Source organism: Gossypium raimondii, chromosome 11 (genome assembly GCF_025698545.1).
Source record: "Gossypium raimondii isolate GPD5lz chromosome 11, ASM2569854v1, whole genome shotgun sequence".
Classification (NCBI taxonomy): domain Eukaryota; kingdom Viridiplantae; phylum Streptophyta; class Magnoliopsida; order Malvales; family Malvaceae; genus Gossypium; species Gossypium raimondii.
The window spans coordinates 2,090,593-2,109,082 of NC_068575.1; the positions used below are offsets into that span (position 1 = coordinate 2,090,593).

The 18,490-nt window shown below is 32.7% G+C and overlaps 2 protein-coding genes across 13 annotated transcripts; both read left to right on the plus strand.

The window, feature by feature from the left end:
* Positions 1-4,092: 4,092 nt before the first annotated feature.
* Positions 4,093-7,872, plus strand: LOC105761613 (probable disease resistance protein At4g27220). Its single transcript, XM_052624119.1, has 2 exons — positions 4,093-6,941; positions 7,299-7,872. Exons 1-2 carry the CDS (start codon positions 5,280-5,282, stop codon positions 7,812-7,814), a joined length of 2,178 nt encoding a protein of 725 aa, XP_052480079.1. The 5' UTR covers positions 4,093-5,279; the 3' UTR covers positions 7,815-7,872.
* LOC105785097 (uncharacterized) lies at positions 7,812-17,994 on the plus strand. 12 transcript variants are annotated; one of them, XR_008191085.1, is made up of 9 exons: positions 8,417-8,566; positions 8,971-9,801; positions 9,938-10,427; positions 11,826-12,533; positions 12,932-13,763; positions 14,189-14,737; positions 15,734-17,464; positions 17,578-17,604; positions 17,749-17,994. XR_008191085.1 is itself a non-coding variant. In XM_052624117.1 (7 exons), exons 3-6 carry the CDS (start codon positions 10,095-10,097, stop codon positions 14,692-14,694), a joined length of 2,379 nt encoding a protein of 792 aa, XP_052480077.1. In that variant the 5' UTR covers positions 8,417-8,566; positions 8,971-9,801; positions 9,938-10,094; the 3' UTR covers positions 14,695-14,737; positions 15,734-17,994. The 12 variants fall into 12 exon arrangements, 2 of the variants coding, with proteins under 2 accessions (XP_052480078.1, XP_052480077.1); XR_008191084.1 differs by having other exon boundaries at positions 15,734-16,956; positions 17,339-17,464; positions 17,578-17,994; XR_008191080.1 differs by having other exon boundaries at positions 15,734-15,883; positions 16,595-16,671; positions 17,339-17,994.
* Positions 17,995-18,490: the final 496 nt, after the last annotated feature.

Consider the following 18,490-nt stretch of genomic DNA (forward strand, 5'->3'; position numbering starts at 1 on the left):
TCACAAAAAAATAATAAACCCAAAATAATAAAACAAAGTCTAAGTCCAGTAATATCATTTGGCCCAATCGGAATGGTCCATTACTTGAAAATGTTGAAGGTCCATCTACAAGCTTATGGAAACATAATCTTCAAGGATATGCAATCTTAGATATGATATGCAATCTTAGAAGATATGATTTTGTAATCTTAGAGATTTAATTTGTAGATACCCTTTAATCTTAGCCGTTGATATAATTGATCTGTACCGTTGGATTTGGGGAGGCTCAATTATAAATAGAGGCCTCTCCATTCATTGTAAAGGACTTGGAGTTGGGAGTAATAATAATTCTTAAGAGTATTTACTCAAATTTCTCTCTCTCTTGAGTTCTTATTTTTTGTGGCTTGTTCTTATTTTGTTGATTTGTGTATAATTTATTTATTGATTTGTATATTGTTGATTTCAAATCTCTTTTCCCTTTTATTCATTTTCAAATTCATTATTTTCAAATTTATTTACATTTTATTTTGCCTTATATTTTTTATACTATTTGTTTTAAATTCATTGATATTTTATTATTGATATTATTTAATCCTCTATTTGTTATTTTACTTTTTATTATTATTAAATTAATTATTTTAATATTATTAATACTATTATGTGGTATCATTAATCTTGTATCATCAATATTTACTTTTTTATGCCTTTAAATTTCAAATTTTGTTATATATATGCAAGTATATATACATACGTTTTATAATATATACATATAAGTACACATTTTAAATTTTTATAAATATATATATACTCATACTTTTATATATTTTCTATGTTTCATAATTTTTATACATACTTATATTTTTTTACATATTAAAATATGTATATTTATATATATATTTTTTATTTTTTATTTTTATAATTCACATACATATATATTTTTCTTATATGTACATATATATATTCTTATATTTTATAATTTTTATCTAGTTTCTTTATTATTATTGCTTTACTTGATGTTTATTTATTTATTCACATGACCATTATTATTATTATTATATTCTTTAAATGTTTCGGTTTTATTTGTTTATTTACTTGATATTGTGTATACATGATTGGTTTGTTTTTATTTATCTTTTCATTATTATTATTATTATTATTATTATTATTGTTGTTGTTCTTGATCATGCTATTTATATTTACATTATCACAATAGTTACTCCATTATATAATTGTTACTCAAATTCGTATAAAGAGAAAATTTTTAAAAATAAATGCAATACTCGGTATTTTGAATCTTCGAGAGGATTGAGCCCTAACGTATTGGGTTCCAACTCTTTCGTTGAATCTGAATAATCAAGAATGCTCTTTAATCAAAACATAAATAAAAAGCTCATTATCGAGAATTCAATACGTTGTGTCCTAACGCATTGGATATGACACGTTGTTTTCTCGAGATGAGGATTTTTTTCTAAGAATAATAAAGGTAATATTCAATGTTTAGAATTTTGAGAAATTGTGCCTTAACGTATTTGGCTGCGATTTCTTCATCTGACTTAAACAATTTAATATCTTTTAAATTTTATTGCACGAGTTTTTCTTGGACAAGCTCGTTTTTGAGGAAGTAAAATATCATGCCCTAACTCATTGGGTGTGACATTTTCTCTTTTCGAAATGAGAGGGTTTTATCGAGTAACTTGTTTTATATAAGTTTTTTTAAAAAAAACAAAATATCGTATTTTAAATTTCTTCAAAGTTTTTAATTTTCGACATTAAGACATTAATTAATTAACTAGGTACCAATTTTTGGGCGTTACGAGGGTGCTAATCCTTCCTCGTACGTAACCGACTCCCGAACCCGTTTTTCTGAATTTTGTGGACCGAAATCATTGTTTTAATAAAGTCAAATTGCTTATAAAAAATAACCACTTTTTGAGGTGACCCGATCACACCTAAATAAAAAGGATCGGTGGCGACTCCCATTTTCATTTTTTTCAAAATCCAAGTCGACCCCGTTTTTCAAAATAAAAATGGTGTCAACAAGAGGAAAAGCTAAAATTCTTAGCTTCTCCTTTTCAGCTCATTTTCAGAAGTGCTTTTGAAAACCACTTCTGAAAAGCTAAAAATTTCAGTCAAAACAGCTTGTTCTTTGCAGGTTTTCTTCAAAAGTACTTTTGGAGTCAGAAGTGCTTTTTTTAAGTAATGAAGAACTGGCCCTAAGAGTAGCGAGTGTAAAATGACTTGGGAAAATAAAAGGGCAAGTCGTTTTTTCAGTTGACCAGTAAAATAACTTACATAATTTTAAATTTTTTATTTGAATTTAATATTTTTAAAATTAAAATGTTAAAATTGATATTGAAATTTATAATGAATTAACACTAAACTATTAAAAATAAGAATATAATGTGACTATTTCATACAATTATTTTCAACTTGAATTTATCTATATCGAAAAAACAATACTTCTACATTTCAATACTATTTATGATAATAGTTATGGCTATTTTACCAAAATAGTATAAAAAAATTATATTTACAAAAATAACTCAGGTTTAAAAATAATCACCAAAATAACCCGAAATGAACAGTGAAATGGGGTTGTGGCCTGTCAATGGCCGGAACCAACTCGTATTTTAGACCCATAATTATCTGATAATTGTGTCAGACTTAAAAATATGATTTTTTTGGTTCTGGCCTGTCAATGGCCGGAACCAGTGTATTTTTTTAAATTTTATAATACTGGTATACAGAAAATAAAAAAAAAAGGAAATTAAAAAAAAAAGTTTTTGGTGCTGGCCTGTCAATGGCCGGCACCCCTTGTGTATGAAATTTTTTTTCTTCAAGTATTGGTTTGTCAATGGCCAGCACCAGAATACGAAAAAAGTAATTTTTTTTTTGTGGTGGCCTGCCAATGGCCGGCACCACCTTCATGAGAATTTTTTTTACTTTTTTTCGTGTTAATGGTAGGCACCAGTATACGAAAAAAGTTAAAAAAAGTAAATTTTTTTTCTCATAAAGGTGGTGCCGACCATTGGCAGGCCACCACCAAATTTTTTTTAAAACTTTTTTCGTATAATGGTGTCGGCCATTGACAGAAAAATATATATATATATATATATATATATATATATATATATATTGAAAAAAGGTGGTGCTGGCCATTAGTAGGCCACCACAAAAATTTTTTTTTCAAACTTTTTTCGTATATTGGTGCTTGCCATTGACACGAAAAAATAAAAAAAAATTTCCCATAAAGGTGGTGCCGGCCATTGGCAGGCCATCAATTTTTTTTTTACTTTTTTCGTATTCTAGTGTCGGCCATTGACAGACCAATACCCGAAAATTTTTTTTGTATACAGGGGGTGCCGGTAATTGACAGGCCAGCACTCAAATTTTTTTTTTCATTTTTTTCTTTTCTATATATCAGTATTATACAATTTAAAAATATACACTGGTTCCGGCCATTGACAGGCCAAAACCAAAAAAATCATTTTTTTAAGTCTGACACAATTATCAGACAATAATGAGTCCAAAATACGAGGTGATTTCAGTAATTGACAGACCACAACTAGACTTGTCCATGGGCCGGGCCCGGGAAAAAATTTCGGCCCGACTCCTAGGCCCGGGCCCGGCCCGAAATATGGGCCTGAAATTTTTCCTAGGCTCGGCCCGAGCCCGGCCCGGCCCAGCCCGTTTTTTAATAAACATTTAAAAAAATATTTTAAAAATAAATAAAAAACAAAAAATATTTTTAAAGTATTTTAAAATTAAAAAATAAATATAAAAAATATATTTTTATTAAATTCGGGCCGGGCCCGGGCCAAAAAAGTTGTGCCCGAGGCCCGGTCCATTTTTTAAACGGGCCTCGTTTTTTTGCCCAAGCCCATATTTCAGGCCTATATTTTTACCCGAACCCTCCCATATTTCAGGCGGGCCGTCGGGCCGCCCGGCCCATGGACAGGTCTAACCACAACCCTATTTTACTATTTATTTCGAGTTATTTTAGTGATTATTTTTAAAACTGATTTTTTTTGTAAATATAATATTTTTTTAATTAAAATAACCTATAGAAATTGATGTCTGAGTCCCACATCTTTTTTAACTTCCCATGTGAAAGTCATCGGTTGTTGTGCTTGAATATTGCAGGTTCCTCATCTCCATTACTTAGATCTCAGCTACTGCCTACCCAAGCCCACAACTGTTTCCTTCTCTATTTTCCCATCTTAGCTACGTTCAGTCCACAAAATAAACCTTTTCCAGTTCTTCACTCTTTGTCTTCTACTCCCCTCAGATCATCTTCTGCTCCGCATTAGCTTGGTGTTTGTAACAACGGTTTCCTTGTTTCCTTATTATTATTTGATTGTGCTCCCAGCCTTCCCTCTCTTATTCTATCACTTACACTTTTTGTTTGACTTTTGAATACCCCTTTCCCCAGAAAAACATGGAAGTTATTACGGGCACCGCTAGCAACCTTGTTGCCGGAGTTGTGGGATACTTGTTCCAAAAAGTTAAACGTAATTTCAGCTACGTTTGCCGCTATAGAAGAATGGTTTCGGTTTTCGAGAAGAAATTCGAGACGTTGAAAGACAAAAGAGACGGAGTGCTGTTAGATGTTGATGCTGCTGAAAAGAACGGCGAGAATATATACCCCGAAGTCAACAGTTGGCTGGCGAAAGCTGATAAAATGACCGATTCAGAGTTGAAGGAAGTGAAGGGTCTAGAAAACGAAGCAAAGAACAAGTGATTCATCGGCTTGTGCCCTAATTTCAAGGCTCGCTATCGGCTTAGCAAGAAAGCAGAAGAAGATGCCGCTGCCGTTGATGAACTCCTCCAGCAAGGCGGGTTTGACAAAGTATCATATCGGGATGTTCCGCAGCCCATAGTGGTTGTTCCTCCTAAAGATTTCGAAGACTTTGATTCAAGAAAGCTGATGTTTAACAATATCATGGAGGCGGTGAAAGATCCTAATCTCAACATTATAGGGGTGTACGGAATGCCTGGTGTCGGCAAGACTACGCTTGTGAAAGAAGTTGTCAGACAAGTCAAAGAAGATAAGTTATTCGACTCAGTGGTTATGGCTGTTGTCACTCATATTCCTGACGTCCAGAAAATTCAAGATGAAATTGCAGATATGTTGGGATTGAAATTTGAGGAGCAAAGTATAAGTGGAAGGGCAAGTCGGTTGCACCAAAGATTGAAGAAAGAGAAGAAGATTCTTGTTGTTTTAGATGACATTTGGGCAAAATTAGACCTGATGGAAATGGGGATTCCTTTGGGAGACGAGGATCAGGGATTCCTTTTAGATGATATTGCTGACATCCAGAGATCTTAATGTTTTGTTGAAGGACATGGATGCTAAAAAGAATTTTCCAATCGGAGTTTTAGAACATGAAGAAGCATGGCATTTCTTCAAGAAGATTATGGGAGATGGTGTTGAAAGTTCTGACTTGTTGCCTATAGCAACTGAGGTAGCTAAAAAATGTGGTGGTCTACCAATTGCCATTAGAACACTTGCGACGTTTTTGAAAAATGAGCCTCCATTTGTATGGGAGGATGCTTTGCGACAGCTTAGCAAGCCATCGTCGAGCAACTTCAAAGGAGTACCAGCAACTGTATATTCAACTATAGAGTGGAGTTACGATCGTTTACAAAGCGAGGAACATAAACAGACTTTCTTACTTTGCAGTGTAATGGGTCATAATGCTTCCCTTGATTTGTTGCTTGTGTTTGCAATGGGGTTAGGGTTATTTCGTGGTGTCAGTACAATTAAAGAAACAAGGAACAAACTGTTGACAGTGGTGAGTCATCTCAAAGCTTCTTGTTTGTTACTTGATGGTTGTACCAATACGCACTTTGATATGCATGATCTTATTTCTGATGTGGCCAAGTCAATCGCTTCTAAAGGCAACCGTATGTTTGATTTAAGATGCAAACATGATTTGAATGATTGGCCAGATGATGAAACAATGAAAGAGTGCGACAAAATAGTATGTTTTGGAATGAGCGAGCTTCCTGATCAGTTGAAATGCCCCAAACTTACTGTTTTATGTATGGGTAGCCAGGATCCTTGGATGAAAATACCAACAACCTTTTTTAAGGAAACGAAAAATCTTAAAGTCCTATATTTGGCTGGCATGAGCTTGCCTTCATCAATTTCTTTGCTAGGAAACCTTCGAGTACTAAGGTTGGTTAATTGTGTGTTGGGAGATATAGCACTTATTGGAGAGCTCAAGAATCTGGAAATTCTCAACATTGTGAGTTCTGATATTGAAATGCTACCCAAGGAAATAGGACAACTGACTAAGCTAAAGCAGTTAGATTTACGTTATTGTTCCAAACTCAGAAGAATTCCACCTGGTGTCTTGTGTAAATTGTCTAGATTGGAAGAACTGTATATGGATAACAGTTGTGATGAATGGGGAGCAGAGGGACACTCCAGCCTGCAAAGCAATTCTAGTCTTGCTGAATTGAAAGGTTTGATACCTTTAACTGCTTTAGAAATTCGTATCCCTAATGCCAAAATTATCCCCAAAGACTTCTCCTTTGAAAAGTTACAAAGATACATTATTTTTATCGGAGAAGAGTCGCATTGGGATTGGAATTGGGATTGGGTTCGTGAATACTCCAGAACACTAAAGCTTAACCTGCAGACAAGCATTAGGTTTCTTAATAATGGAGTCAAAGTTTTATTGAAGAAAGCTGAAAATTTATATATAGATGAAGTGAAAGATGTGGAGATTTTGTTACATGAATCAGAAGTTGGGAATTATTTTCAGCAGTTGAGGAATCTGCATATCCAAAATGGTGCGATGGTCCAATATATCCTTAAAGATGTTCAGAAAATTGAATTTCTTCAACTTGAGTCACTGACACTGCAGGGTCTACCAAATCTTATTAGCTTTTGCTCCCAAAACGAAGGTTCAACTTCCATATCTCCACAAGAAATTGCCCTTTTCAAGCAAAAGGTATTTAAATACTTTTTTCTTCATCCACTGCATGCATTTTAATCCCCTCTCCATCAACTCTGATTACATACTGCTCCACTACACTTATTTTTACAATTTTTATAATGTTTTGTGTCATTATAGAATTAAAGACAACGTTATTCAATTACAAAAAACAATATTCAGTTACACAAATTATTTTAATTTTTGTAATGTATTATGTAATTATATCTACATAAAATATTATCCAATTAGACAATTATTACAAATCACTTAATGTTTTGTATAAACTAATGGAAATATCAAATTAATTAGCTTTTTTTCGAATTTGCCTTTAATAAGATTAGATTTGGCAAGTAAACAAGTGCTCATGTGCAGATATTGTTTCCTAAGCTGGAGAAGTTGAAACTATCATCGATTAGCATTGGCAGAATATGGAGTCCCCAAGCGTTTTGTTCAACTCAAAATTTGGCAAGTTTGATCATTAAGGGCTGCGCCAACTTAAAACATGTTTTATCCGATTCCATGCCTGGATATTTGCAGCACCTCAAATGCTTGGAAATTAGTGACTGCAAGTGCATACAGGAAATAATATCAACGGATAAAATGATCCAAGAAACATTCAAAAGTAGAACTCTAATCCGCTTCCCCCGATTGAACTTACTCAAATTGAAGGGTCTTCAGAAACTTATCGGCTTTTGCCATGAAGATCATACTGTTGAATTCCCCGTCTTGACAATTCTTGAGATAGAAAATTGTCCAGAATTGAAGGGATTCATACATAATTCTACGAAGAAAGATATCCCTACCCATGGGGTTTTGTTCAATAATGTGCTCTTTTCAGTGAAGCACATTTTTCTTTTTTCTATTTCCTTTTGTAGTTGTTATACTTAACTCTTTTAATCATTGCTTCCATTGGCATGAATAATGAATTGTAGGTTGCTTTTCCCAACTTGGAGAGGATCACAATCTCCCATTTAAGGAATGCAAAGAGGATCTGGTACAACCAACTTCATACAAATTCATTTTCTATGCTAAAAGAGCTGATTGTTAAGGAATGTGATGTATTGTTGAACATCTTTCCACCTTTTCTTTTGAGGGTTTTTCAAAGATTGGAGAAATTAATAGTGACCGATTGTGCTTCACTAGAACAAGTGTTCCAACTCCAAGTGCAAGAGCTAGATATTGAAGAAACATATGTGGTACACAGTCAGTTAAGAGAAGTGAATCTCGTTCGCCTACCAAAGTTGAAGCATGTTTGGACCAAGTATCGCAAAAGAAATGTTTCTTTTGGAAATCTACGATATGTAATTATTTGTGAATGTTGGAGCTTGAAAACTTTGTTTCCATTTTCAATTGCTAAAGATCTTCAGCAACTTGAAAGACTTACTATTGATAGGTGTGGGTTGGAGGAGATTGTTGCTAAGAGTGTTGAAGAATCAGATGAACAGGACATTTTTTTTGCATTTAATCAGTTGTCCTTCCTTAAACTTTGGTGTCTACCGTACCTAACATGTTTCTACCAAGGAATACATAGAACAACATGGCCTGCATTAAAGCAATTGACGATCTCTGGGTGTGGGAGGATTAAGATATTTAGGCATGAAGAATCCCAAATCCGACATTCACTTTTCCTTGTTGAAAAGGTATGAACTATCACATATTTTCTTTTAGCAAAGTTGATAAATTGTATTTAAATCATTTTGTATCTCTCAACTAATACATGCAAATATTCAATTGAAAATGTAAAATAATCACCAAATTCATATTTTTCCCTATCTAACTAATAATCTCCAACAGTTCTAAATTATATTTTAGCAACGAATTCTATATAACTCTTTACCTATTAAAAAAAAAAGCTAACCTGCAAATTTTTAATATAGAAATTAAAACTACAAATACATATCACTTCAAACTATTGATTCCATAGTTCATTTATGGGCTTATATGATGTGTTATAGCTATTCTTTTATGTTAGGTGTTCTTGTTTCAATGAAATTCTAAATTTGATACTCTACTGTACTCATTGTTCTTGCTTGTTTCTTCTTAGGTTATCCCCCAATTGGAGGAGGTTTCATTTAGCCATGGTGATATTGCGATGATAAGTGATGGCAAGTTTGAGGCCGACTTGTTTTGCAATATAAAATTTCTTCGAATTTATTGCGACTTTGGTGTATCTGTTTTCCCAATTTCTTTCCTTAGTAGGTTTTGCAATCTTGAAAGTCTTGCACTGAGTTTCTGTTATTTCAAAGAGCTAGCTTCTTTCAAAAGTGATGCATTTGAAGATAAAGACATGATCATCACCACCCCAAAGTTCAAGAAGCTGTTATTGGATGGGATTAACAACATAAGAGATCTATGGAAGCAAGACTCCCTGCTTGACCATATTTGTGCAAGCCTCGAATGTCTTGAAGTTTTGCAGTGTGGCAATTTGATTAATTTAGGATTAGATCTTTCATCTTTTGAAAATCTTACAACTTTAGATGTTTGGAAATGCAATAAGATGTCAGAACTTATTACATCTTTCAAAGCCAAAAGTTTGGTGTGCCTTGTTACAATGAGAATAAGAGAATGTGAAATGATGAGAGTAGTAGTTGCAAGCGGCGGGGATGATACGTCATATGAGATTATTTTCATAGCGCTAAAACGTTTGGAGCTTCATTTTTTATCAAGCCTCACAAGCTTTTGCTCAGGCAATTACACCTTAAGGTTTCCATCCTTAGAACAAGTTACTTTGAGCCAATGTCCTAGAATGAAGAACTTCTATCAAGGAGCTTTAAGCACACCAAAACTTCATAAAGTGCAATTAACAGAAACAGATTTTAAGGGAAGTTGGGTTGGTGGCCTTAATGCCACCGTGGAGCAATTATACAAAGAGCAGGTACTTATTTAAAAATTCACTGAAAGATCGATATATATACATTTAATTATGGTTTGTGTAATTTATTTTCACAATAGCGAGGGCCCTTGTTAAATATGTTGGTATGAAAGTTTGACTTTGATATGTTGCTTATTAGGTTGGATATCGTGGTCTAAAGCATTTGAAGTTGTCAGAGTTTCCGGAGTTGGTAGACATATGGAGTAAAAATCCTCAAGAAATGTTTGGATTTTACAACTCTTGAATATCTAGAGGTTTTTGATTCCAACAATTTGAGATACATTTTTAACCTCTCAATGGCCTTCGGCCTAGGACAACTCCGGAAAATGGAAATCAAGAGATGCGGAAAATTGGAACAAGTCATCAAAGAAGAGGATTCAATTACAATAATTGAGGAAGCAATAACAGATAGTAGCAAGATCATTAGCATATTTCCTCGTCTACAATCTATTGTGGTGGAGTCTTGTCCAAATATGACAAGTTTTTACCTAGGAAGTAGAGCTCTTGAATTACCATCTTTGGTTGAAATTAAGGTAGCTGACTGTTCAAACATGATTACTTTTGTCTCTATATTTTCAAGAGAGGTTGAAGACGAAGTTGATAATGTTTCTACATTATTCTCCGACAAGGTTAGTTTTCTTTTAATGAATTTTCATTTATACATTTAAGTCATATGGCTAGTCATGACTCATGACCTATATCTTTATTTCTCGCTAATGTCATCTACATTCCCTAGCAACTTGAAGAATGAAACAACAATAAAGGAAGCACTTAGAAAGAATATATATATATATTTATTTTCTTATCTAAGAGGTTTTGTGTAATTTTGTTTTAAGTATTTTAGTAATTATTAAAATCCTTGACCTATCTCTTTGATTGGTAACTTTAAAAAACAAACATACATATCACATTAATTGCAAGTCCTATTATGAATGCTATCCTTATTAGAGGGAGTTTTCGGGTGATACATTAGCTGCCCTTCTTGTATTATCATTGGTAATTTTGAAGGGTAGTTTTCATATGTCTTTTCTAGTTAAGTAATTTTCATTATATTATTGCTTGTATAACTATTATTTTATTATTGTTTGACTCATAATTATTATTTAAATTATTATGTTTCAGAAGTTAAATTATATTGCTTTAGTCATTATATTTCATTTATAAAATTTTGTAAATAATATATTTATATTAATCATATTGTCGGAAGTTTATTTACTATTAGAAATTTCTTTATTAGCACAATATTTTTATCAAAATCATTTATATATTTTAATTATTAGTTATTATTTTGAATAATGCTATTTTCTTACATGCAATAAAAATATTTTGTACGTTGAATACAGTACAGATATTTCATTTATTATTTAAAAGTTTTGTAATATTATTAAAGAAATATTGATCTACAAAATATGTCAATTTTGTGATACAATATAAATGCTTTTATTATGATTTGGAAACTTTTTTTATTATATTTGAATTGTCAAATAAGTGAATATTTTAATTAAATTAAAAATCTGAATAAAAGTTAATTACAATAGCTAAAAATGCATTATATAAAATTAATTAAAATTAAATTGTAAAATCATGTGCAATACATGTAACATTAGAAACTAGTGTGCATATATGTAAGTAGTTACATACGTAAAGGTCAACCGAATATAATTTTATATTAAATTCATTTAGATTTTTCTTAGATTAATGATGGTTCTAATTTTCTTAATTAGCTAAGATTTAACAAAATTGGGATACCATAATATTTATATCTCTTTCCAATAATTTAATGTCATTTTAGCATTTTTATCTTGAAAAAAATCAATTTTAGAATTGTGTGTCAATTTTTGGGATGAAAATGCTGAAATGACTTTAAATTATTGGAAAGAGATACAAGTTTTATGATATCCCAATTTCATTTAATCATTTCTTGTTTTAATTATATAATTTACCAATGCCTTCATCTAAATATCAATGAGCTAACATTTTATATAATTTATTTCCAATTGTAATTAGCTCTTTCTATCATTATGTAGGTTGCTTTTCCCAACTTGGAGAGGATCACAATCTCCCATTTAAGGAATGCAAAGAGGATCTGGTACAACCAACTTCATACAAATTCATTTTCTATGCTAAAAGAGTTGATTGTTAAGGAATGTGATGTATTGTTGAACATCTTTCCACCTTTTCTTTTGAGGGTTTTTCAAAGATTGGAGAAATTAATAGTGACTGATTGTGCTTCACTAGAACAAGTGTTCCAACTCCAAGTGCAAGAGTTAGATATTGAAGAAACATATGTGGTACACAGTCAGTTAAGAGAAGTGAATCTTGTTCGCCTACCAAAGGTGAAGCATGTTTGGACCAAGTATCGCAAAAGAAATATTTCTTTTGGAAATCTACGACATGTAATTATTTGTGAATGTTGGAGCTTGAAAACTTTGTTTCCATTTTCTATTGCTAAAGATCTTCAGCAACTTGAAAGACTTACTATTGATAGGTGTGGGTTGGAGGAGATTGTTGCTAAGAGTGTTGAAGAATCAGATGAACAGGACATTTTTTTTGCATTTAATCAGTTGTCCTTCCTTAAACTTTGGTGTCTACCGTACCTAACATGTTTCTACCAAGGAATGCATAGAACAACATGGCCTGCATTAAAGCAGTTGACGATATCTGGGTGTGGGAGGATTAAGATATTTGGGCATGAAGAATCCCAAATCCGACATTCACTTTTCCTTGTTGAAAAGGTATGAACTATCACACATTTTCTTTTAGCAAAGTTGATAAATTGTATTTAAATCATTTTGTATCTCTCAACTAATACACGCAAATATTCAGTTGAAAATGTAAAATAATCACCAAATTCATATTTTTCCCTATCTAACTAATAATCTCCAACAGATTAAATTTTATTTTAGCAACTAATTCTATATAACTTTTTACCTATTAAAGAAAAAACCTAACCTGCATATTTTTAATATAGAAATTAAAACTACAAATACACATCACTTCAAACTATTGATTCCATAGTTCATTTATGGGCTTATATTATCTGTTATAGCTTTTCTTTTATATTAGGTGTTCCTGTTTCAATGAAATTCTAAATACTCTACGACATTCATTGTTCTTTCTTGTTTCTTCCTAGGTTATCCCCCAATTGGAGGAGGTTTCACTTAGCCATGGTGATATTGCGATGATAAGTGATGGCCAGTTTAAGGCTGACTTATTTTGCAATATAAAAATGCTTCGGATTTCTTGCTACTTTGATGAATCAGCTGTTTTCCCGATTTCTTTCCTTCGAATGTTTTACAATTTGGAATGGCTGGAGGTGGTTTCTTGCAATTTCAAAGAGCTAGCTACTTTCAAAAGCGCTGCATGTGAAGATAAAGACATGATTAGCACGATCTCAAAAATAAAGAAGTTGAAATTGAATATGGTTAGCAACATAAGACATTTATGGAAGCAAGACTCCCCACTTGACCATATTTGTGCAAGCCTTGAATGTCTTGAAATTATGCTGTGTGGCAATTTGATTAATTTAGGGTTAGATCTTTCATCTTTTGAAAATCTTACAACTTTAGATATTTGGAAATGCAATAAGATGTCAGAGTTGATTACATCTTTCAAAGCCCAAAGTTTGGTGTGCCTTGTTACAATGAAGATAAGAGAGTGTGAAATGATGAAAGAAGTAGTTGCCAGCGACAGGGATAATACGTCATATGAGATTATTTTCAAAACGCTGAAACGTTTGGAGCTTCATTTTTTACAAAGCCTCACAAGCTTTTGTTCAGGCAATTACACTTTAAAGTTTCCATCCTTGGAACAAGTTATTTTGAATCACTGTCCTAGAATGAAGAAGTTCTCTCAAGGAGCACTAAGCACACCAAAACTGCATAAGGTGCAGTTAACAGAAACAGATTTTGAGGGACGCTGGGCTGGTGACCTTAATGCCACCATTGAACAGTTAAACACAGAAGGTACAGAGAAATATATATTTTTAATGTTCTCTTTCTAAATTTTATTTTAATAGTAGCCGTATAAATACATCTAATGTTGCATTTATATGCTAAAATATAAATGGAGGCCTCATTTTTTAATATGTGACTCCTTATAATTACATAACGTTGAACTGTCTGAAATTTTTTTTTCCGTTTTCAATAGCCAAAGATCTTCAGCATCTTCAGAGCTTAAATGTTGATAGCTCTGGAGTGCAAGAGAGTGTTCCAAAGAATGTGGAAGGAGTAGAACACAAAAATTGGTTTAAATTTAATCAGTTTTCCTACCTTATGCTTTGGAATCTACCAAAACTCATGTTTCTACCTAGAAATGCACAGCACAACGTGGCTTACGAAAGATCATTACAATATCCTCACGGCCTCCATAACCCGTTCTATTAATGCAGGTTGCTGCGGATCTCAGCTGTGGCAAAAATGTGATTGGGAGGATCTTTGGAATCTTAAAGCTACCCCCAAGATAAAACTTTTCATTCGGGACGCATGCTGTAATGCCATAGCTTCCACAGAGAATTTAGGCAAGAGACATATCATAGAGAATTCGAGTTGTCCAAGGTGTGAAGAAGGAAAGGAAACCATTGAACACATCCTCTTTTTCTGCCCACCAGCTCAAGCAACTTGGAGAGCCTCGACGTTCAACCACACCCCTTCCCCTAAGGATTTCCAATCCTTATCCGATTGGTGGCTGAAAATTAAGCAACTTCTTCAGAACTCGGGAGCAAATACGGATATGAGTTTGATTGCTTGGACGTGTTGGGGCATTTGGAAGGCGCACAATGAGTGGATGCTCGAAGGCCGTGATGAGGACCCAGTGAACACATGGAACAATGCGCTCAAAGGATATCACAACTTCATGGAAAATATGCTCCCTCCAAAGCATCAGCCATTAAACTAATCTGATAATGCCTCATCTACTACCTCCGTTCTTCATTGGAAAGGTATACGACCATTCTTCACCCTTTATTTAAAGATAGGTCTTGTGTTTTCGCTTGAATAATCTACTACTTCCTCTCAACCAAATGCATTTAATGAAAATAAAAAAAAGGTTATTTTACCATTGATCTTTTGTATGTTTCCCTTTTTATTATGAAGTCCTTGTCCTATAGGATTATCTTAGCACCTTTGTTCTAGCTTTTTCAGCTATGCCGATGGCCTCTTTTAGCACCTTGATAATGATAAAATATTACTGAATTTAATCATCAATGCATCAAATTTGTTAATGAAGTGGACATTTGCCTTGCCAAAATCTATTTTCCTCATTATATGAAATAAAATGTTTTTTTTTTCTATTAAAAAACTCTAGAAACAACCAATGAAGTTATTCCAAGATTTAAAGATACCAAGTGAAAAAAAAAACAACTAGAACTTATTATTATCTTTCACTGTATTTTGGTTTGATTGCCCTTGCTTTATTTGCTTCTTGCTTTGGTACTTGTTTAACATAAATACAAAATATAAAACTTCTTGAACGATTAATTAAAGGCTGAAATATGTAAACAGTCTATGTACTCTTTGTAAATTTGGAATTTAGTCCCTTTAATATTTTAGGTTTCAAAATTTAGGTCCCCATTTAGCATTGTAAAAATTTAACAAGGTTAGCATTTGGACCTAAATTTTGAAATATGAAAAGTAGAGATATTAAATTCAAATTTGTGAAGAGTACAAAGGCTTATATTTTAGTTTTAGTTAAAATTGCTTATCAAAAAGAAAAACTATTTGGTATATTAGCAATGCACTTTTTAACTCCACAAGCAAGAGTTATAAATTTGTCATGTATCTCACTTCTTTTATATATTTATTGTCTTTTATTTTTATTTTTACGATACTTTATATATATTTGTCATCACCCAACTCTACTTGTATTAAACTTTTATATTCTGTTGCAATTCAAAAACTAGTTAACATATTAATGTTTTAGCTTATTGGCTTCTCAGATCATGCCTCAACTGGAAAATGTTACATTGCATTTCCACCAGAGATTTTCCTATTTGGAAAAGCTTAAGATAATTGCTTGCAATTTCAAAGAGTTGTCTCCAAGGTGATGCTGTTGAGGAGAGAGACGTGGCAATGATGCTTTCAAGATGGTGATGTTACTAGCCATCTTGTTCCATAAATAACTGTAATTTAAAATGGAAATTTCTTGTGTGCAATTGAATCTTGACTTTGGTTTTAGATTCTTGGGATTATATTTTCTGCATTCTTTGGTTTTTCAGATAATTTGATCATGATCTTCTCTCTGTCTGGGTTTTCTAAATGCTAGCAGGATACTATTTTCTGTCTTCTTTTTTCATTTTCCTAACATATAGAATATGTTAGCTTGCTTGATTATCCATAACCGAGATTCATGAACTATCAATTGAATTTTAAATTTTAAAAATATAATTAAAATGTCACATATTTAAATTTAATTGAAGATGCCCTAGTATTCATTATTTAACTTCTCTTAGATTTTTTATACAGTAAGAGTCGGATACGTCAGTTCATTGGGGTCAATGGGTGCAAATAACTAAGATGAGAAGCTTCCTGGATGAAATTATTGCATTACATTTGTTTGTTAATCATATAAGTTGTTAAGAATAAGAGTCTTCTCTTGTTAAAATTAAGATTATTTTTGGTATTTTTATATTTGTTTTACAATCTCTGTTTAAGGTTTGTAGTTATTGCTTTCAATAATATTTTCTCCAATGTTCAAATTAATCTGTGTTCTCCTTTAGTAATGCATGGTTCATCAGTATTTTTTATATGTAAATGTTAAATGGTTAATCCTACATTATGGACTTTTTACCTGTTGACAGATTACCCTGCAACACCCAAGTTCATGTTTACGAAGAAGGATTTCTCACATGAGCTTATTCTTTTAATGATGGAAGAGGTTTTGCTCTATCTGTAATATTATTTCAAGTTTACATCTTTGGGAAATCAAAGGTTGTAGTGGCATATAGGCAGCTAAATAAGCATATGTTCTATCACAATGCTGATTCAAGATATTAATATGATGATGAACAAAATAATGTGTATGGTTTATATGGTAATGCATGTCCTGTAGTCTTGTTTATGTATCTTCTTCCACATCCTTTTTCATTATTAATATGATGATAAGCTTGCCAAATGGTGTTCTGAGGCTTCAACCAAAAGGAGGACATGGGCATCATAATGGGTAAGTTCCATTGATATTACTACACTACTGGTAGCAGAATTTGTATTAGCTGTATTTTATGCCTCATTCCTTTCCATGTGATCTGGAGTTCTGAGCCTGGTTTGTGTATATATTGTTCAATTCTAATTTGTTTTCTTGAACATAACTTGGCTATTTTTGAAGCAGTTCTTTGCTCAATGATTCCTACTTGAAATCATTCCGCATATTCCTTGAGCTATCTTCATCGTACGTATTTGAGTAATACTAGCTCATATTTTCATCCTTGTGATACGGAACAATAAATGAATCTCAAAGTTGTTTCTCCTGTCTGTTTAAATGCATCCTTACCTTTCTCCAAACAAATGGTGAATTGAAGACATTAACTTATGCTTTCTTGTTGCAGAGTGAAGAGTGTGATGGGGCATCTGGATGGCAGTCGTGAGTTTCCTCGGTCGTGCATAGGTGGCTCCTCGAATCCCACCAGTTTCTGCTTAATTTTTGCATCATAAACACATATCCCTTTTAAAAGGTAGATTAGATGCATATGGTGATTCACAGTTCCATAATTCTATAAGAGTAATTTATTGTTCCGGCATTGGAAATCCACCTGCTGCTATGGACATGAAAGCTTATCTTCTGCAGAAGTTCAGTCCTGCGGAGCGAAATCAGGTATTTAGTTGCCTCGTCTTTCTCATTAATTACATGTACAACATTGAAGGTTGGTTGATGAAGAACAGGGGAGAGTGTTGAATACGGGGTATTCCTATTATTTGAGAGATGAAAGTGAAGTGTTTAATGGTTGGTATTTTTGAGGGATTGATGAATCATTGGACAAGGAATTGAGGCAGTGAGGACAGTGGTGCTGAATGGATTCAAGCAAAAAGTCACAAGATTCAATTTAGGACAGAAATACAAGCATCACCAAAGTTTGACCATTACATGCCATGGATGATGTTGTCAGTATGTAATGCATGTATACATCATTTTTAATCAACCCTTCCTTATTTTTTCCTTTCCTTTTCCCTCTATTTGATAAAATTTTACCCTTTTAGCAGCATCTCTTCTTTATGTTCTTACATCTGCATTAGTTCATGTGTTTGGTGAGTGTTGAATAAAGGGGGAAGGCAGGTATTGGATTGGCTCATCCGAAGTCGCTAAATTTGAAAGTATTTTCTTGCTTAAAAAATGATAAAAATTTATAATCTGATTTTCCATTTTGTAATCCTGTCGTTTTTTGACTTAGTCCATGGGGCTCCTCCATGGTTGATTTAGAAGGTTAAAAATTCGGATGGATTTTATGGATAAACAACTCTTAATCATTAAGTTCAACAAAGTTTTTGGATGATTATAATTTATTTGTTCAAGACACTATAAAATCATGAGTGTGTTGTTCTTAATACTTGCAAGGACACTATCTTTATGTTATTAGTACAATATCAAAGATAAACTCTATCCAATTTTAATTTGATTGATTATGATGTATAAAATGAAGAAAATTGATTAAAAAGTATGAAATAAAAAAATATGGATACAGTTTCACACCTTTTTCAAAAAA

Coding starts and splice junctions, on each gene's coding strand:
- LOC105785097 (XM_052624117.1), top strand. CDS start 10,095: ATGGCCTTCGGCCTAGGACAACTCCGGAAAATGGAAATCAAGAGATGC. Junction 10,428..11,825: donor CTACATTATTCTCCGACAAG/GTTAGTTTTCTT, acceptor ATCATTATGTAG/GTTGCTTTTCCCAACTTGGA. Junction 12,534..12,931: donor CACTTTTCCTTGTTGAAAAG/GTATGAACTATC, acceptor GTTTCTTCCTAG/GTTATCCCCCAATTGGAGGA.
- LOC105761613 (XM_052624119.1), top strand. CDS start 5,280: ATGATATTGCTGACATCCAGAGATCTTAATGTTTTGTTGAAGGACATG. Junction 6,942..7,298: donor TTGCCCTTTTCAAGCAAAAG/GTATTTAAATAC, acceptor GCTCATGTGCAG/ATATTGTTTCCTAAGCTGGA.